The 4,081-nt window shown below is 45.7% G+C and overlaps 1 protein-coding gene across 1 annotated transcript in view; it reads left to right on the forward strand.

Annotated features, from left to right (window-relative positions):
* Positions 1-530: 530 nt before the first annotated feature.
* The window catches only part of polr3d (polymerase (RNA) III (DNA directed) polypeptide D), a gene marked incomplete at its 5' end in the record, with an annotated part of 15,452 nt that continues 11,901 nt past the window's right edge, over positions 531-4,081 (forward strand). The window contains 4 exon segments of the mRNA XM_032516781.1: positions 531-696; positions 1,247-1,290; positions 2,369-2,523; positions 3,249-3,373. Of these exon segments, the coding sequence (XP_032372672.1) occupies positions 532-696; positions 1,247-1,290; positions 2,369-2,523; positions 3,249-3,373 (489 nt within the window).

A 4,081-nucleotide genomic window follows, 5' to 3' on the forward strand; every position in this document is an offset into this window, starting at 1 on the left:
TATTAATATATACTACTGAATGTCATCATTTGGTATGCGTATAATAATATATATATTTGTGTGTATATATACAGAGGGACCAGCGCACACCACTACAAATAGTCCTTTGAAAACACACCTTTCCTTCAATGCGTTTTTACTTTTATTTTCTGACTATTTACATGGATGAGATACTCTGAAGGCATCAAAATGTGTATAAATACTATTAAAAATGTCTACTTCTAGTTCTTCAGGAGTGTTACCCCTAACCCCCACCTCTTTTTGATTCCTTTTGAGACTTTAATGAGGATAGTCATTCTGACTTCAATGGTGCTGTCGTGTGTTCGCCTGCCCTGTGTGCGTGTGTGGGTTGTGTGTGTGTGCGCCCCCCCTGTGTTTGTGTGTGTGTGTTTATGTGTGTGTGTGCTGTGTTGTAGGTGTGTGTGTGTATATGGTTCTTTTTCTCTACTGTATGTGAGTTAAATCTTCTGTTGTGCATATAAACAAAACCTAAAGTTCTCCATTCCTTCTTCCTCACGTCTCCCGTGCAGGATGGCAGATTCGGGCTCGAGTGACCCCGGTGGTCAACGTGTGCCGCCGGCCCCCGGAGGGAGCGGCGCGGCGCTGTTAATGGGCCGCCGCCCCCCCGCCGCCCTCTCCGCCGGCCGTCTCCCCTCCATGCGATCCAGAGACCTCACCCTGGGGGGGGTGAAGAAGGTGACGCACCACAGCTCAATGTCAGACTCAGCACTGCACCATATTGGGGGGAAAATATGCCACGACGTTAAATAAAAAGACACAAAACGTGGACTTCAGTTTTCTGCTAAAATACAACAAATTGCTTTTTGAATTCAAAACAAATGAAAGGAAATAAATTGCAACGATCTTTTATTGAACATATAATTCAACAGTTTTTTAGGGTTGCCTTTTCTTTTAAAGTGCAGTTATCTACTGATATTTTCATACAACTAACACAAACAAATCTCAGTGTCTTTCATAACATGTATATTGCTCCAGTTGATAATGTGATGTATAATAATAATGTACTTTATACTTTAATAATCCCGCAGGGGGGAGTTACAGTGTTTTCACTCTGTTAGTACACACGTAACACAGGCCTGAATTACACACACGCACAGTACCAAATATTGTGATGACTATAAAAAAAATTGAAATATAAATAATCATGGTACAGGAAATGTTTTAATGCACAACCAACTCCTCGTTTCTACACTTAAGTACTTTTTTTTTGTGTTTTTCTTTTTAGAAAACCTTCACACCAAACATCATCGGCCGAAAAGCCAAAGACGAGTAAGTTCTAAACTAACTAAAGGGGAACTATGCAGTTATTTTAGCTTAATGTATATATATGCTCTACTAGGCAGAAACCTTGTAGGGGGTTCCTAAAGAGAATACCTGTAGGGAGCTCTATCTAGAGAAACCCTGTAGGGGAGCTCTTAGCGGGAAAACCTTAGGGGAGCTCTATAGAGAAACCGAGTGGGGAGCTCTATAGAGAAACGTAGGGGGCTTAGAGAAAACCTGTAGGGGGAGTCTCTAGAGAAAACCTGTAGGGGGAGCTCTATAGAGAAACCTGTAGGGGGAGCTCTATATGAGAAAACTGTAGGGGAGCTCTATAGGAAACCGTAGGGGAGCTCTATAGAGAAACCTGTAGGGGCAGCTCTGTATAGAGAAACCTGTAGGGGGGTCTAAAGAGAAACCTGTAGGGGAGCTTCATAAAACCGTAGTTCTAAGAGAAACTGAGGGAGGCTCTATCAGAGAAACCTGTAGGGGGAAGGACTCTATAGAGAAACCTGTAGGGGGGCTCATGTAGAGAAACCTGTAGGGGGTCTGAGAGAAACCCGTAGGGGGGGCGCCTATAAGAGAACCTAGGGGGCTCTGTAGGAGAAACCTGTAGGGGGGGCGCTGAGTCTAAAGAGAAACCTGTAGGGGGAGACTCTGTAGAGAACACCTGGAGGGGGGGGGCGCTAAGAGCAACCTGGAGGGGGGACTCTGCTAAGAAACCTTAGGGGGGACTCTGTAGAGGAAGAAACCGTAGTGGGGGGGGCGGCGTAAAGAGAAACCTGTAGGGGGGACTCTGTAGAGAAACCTGTATGGGGGAGCGCTATAGAGAAACCTATAGGGGGGCTGCATAGAGAAACCTGTAGGGGGGGGGGGCGTAAAAGAAACCTTAGGGGGGACTCTGTAGGAGAAACTTGTATGGGGGGAGCGCTATAGAGAAACCTGTAGGGGGGATCTGTAGAGAAACCTGTGGGGGGCTCTATGGAGAAGAAATTGCCAAAGTGCATAGCGCCCCTTTAAAAGGAAGAAACATGTCTCTAAGGATTCAACTGGTCCTTGACTGCCGGCCAATGATTTGATCTGTTCACAGAACGAAGGCTGAAGGCGGGCAGAGGAGGGACCGGAGGGACGCGGGTCGAGGCCGCGGTCCCAGAGATAGAGGCCGGGGCCGAGGCCGCCCAGAGGTCATCCAGTCTCACTCTATTTTTGAGCAGGGGCCTGCAGAGATGATGATGAAGAAGAGAGGTAGGAGTTCACTCTGGGGAGTGTTCCTAAGGCTGCATCCAACCAAAGGAAATCTTGATTGATTCTCCAACCACTCGATTTATCGATGGGAAAAACATCTGCATGTTTTCTCTGGATAAACTGAATCAGAGTGCATTTTACCTGGGATGTGTCCGTTGTGTTGTGTTGTGTGTCCATCAAAGCGTATTTGTCCTGAGGCCACACGTATATATGTACATATCTGCAAGAAGAAAATCTACTTTTAAAGTTTATTTATGTTCCTTTTCCATTTAGACTGGATGATAGAAGACAATTCTGAAGCGTTCCTTGCTTGTGTTTATTCATGTTTCACAAAACGTTTAATCTGAGCCGAACAACAAAGAGAGAAATCATATCACCTCCACACAGGGAGAGTAGTACACAGCTGTTAAAACATAATCAAATAAATGACACCCCGGTATCGGATCGATACTCGGCATCGGTACTCAGTATCAGCCAATACGCAACACCGGCATCGGACCATCTCTGATCTTAGCAACCAGATTCAACAATATGTGTATATAGATAATTAATGTAAGGGAAATCAATTTTTTGTCACGCGTTTCTGAATTGATTTCTATCGAAATATCAGATTTTTAAATAACCAAATATTTGCGTTGGTATCAGCCTTTTATTACAGTTTTTATTACAAATGCTGGATTGTGTCTCGGTTCACGTGCATCTTTGCATCTTTGTGTCACACACAGGTGGCTATGAGAACGAGAAAGAAGCTCCGAGCATGGCACCGTCCCCCATCATCAATATTAAGAAGGAGAAGAGAGAGACGGAGGAAGAGACCAAAGAGATTCTCGCCAAGCTGGAGCGAGATACTGTAAGTCCCTCGGTGGTCGTCTTTCTTAACCTTTGTGTTGCCCTCGTGTTGTCCTCATGTTGTCCTCGTGTTGTCTTCGTGTTGCCCTCGTGTTGCCCTCGTGTTGTCCTCGTGTTGTCCTCGTGTTGTCTTCGTGTTGTCCTCATGTTGTCCTCGTGTTGCCCTCATGTTGTCCTTGTGTTGTCCTCATGCTGTCTTCATGTTGCACTCATGTCCTCGTGTTGCCCTCATGCTGTCTTCATGTTACACTCATATTGCCCTCATGCTGTCTTCATGCTGTCTTCATGCTGTCTTCATGTTGTCCCCATGTTGTCCCCATGTTGCCCTCATGTTGCCCCCATGTTGTCCCATGTTGTCCCCATGTTGTCCCTCATGTTGCCCTCATACTGTCTTCATGCTGTCTTCATGCTGTCTTCATGCTGTCTTCATGCTGTCTTCATGCTGTCCTTCATCTGTCTTCATGCTGCTTCATGTGGTCCCTCATTTGTCCCTCATGTGTCTCTGTTTCCCTCAGGTTGTCCCTCATGTGGCCCCTCATGTTGGCCCCATGTTGCCCTCATGTTGGCCCTCATTTGCCCCATGTTTGTCCTCATGCTGTCTTCATGTTGTCCCTCATGTTGTCCCCCATGTTGTCCCCCATGTTGTCCTCATGTCCTCATGTTGTCCTATATCAATGTTGTTTTTAATTCCCCAAAATAACATGATTGA

The sequence above is a fragment of the Etheostoma spectabile genome, chromosome 5 (assembly GCF_008692095.1).
Source record: "Etheostoma spectabile isolate EspeVRDwgs_2016 chromosome 5, UIUC_Espe_1.0, whole genome shotgun sequence".
In the NCBI taxonomy this organism is placed as follows: Eukaryota; Metazoa; Chordata; class Actinopteri; order Perciformes; family Percidae; genus Etheostoma; species Etheostoma spectabile.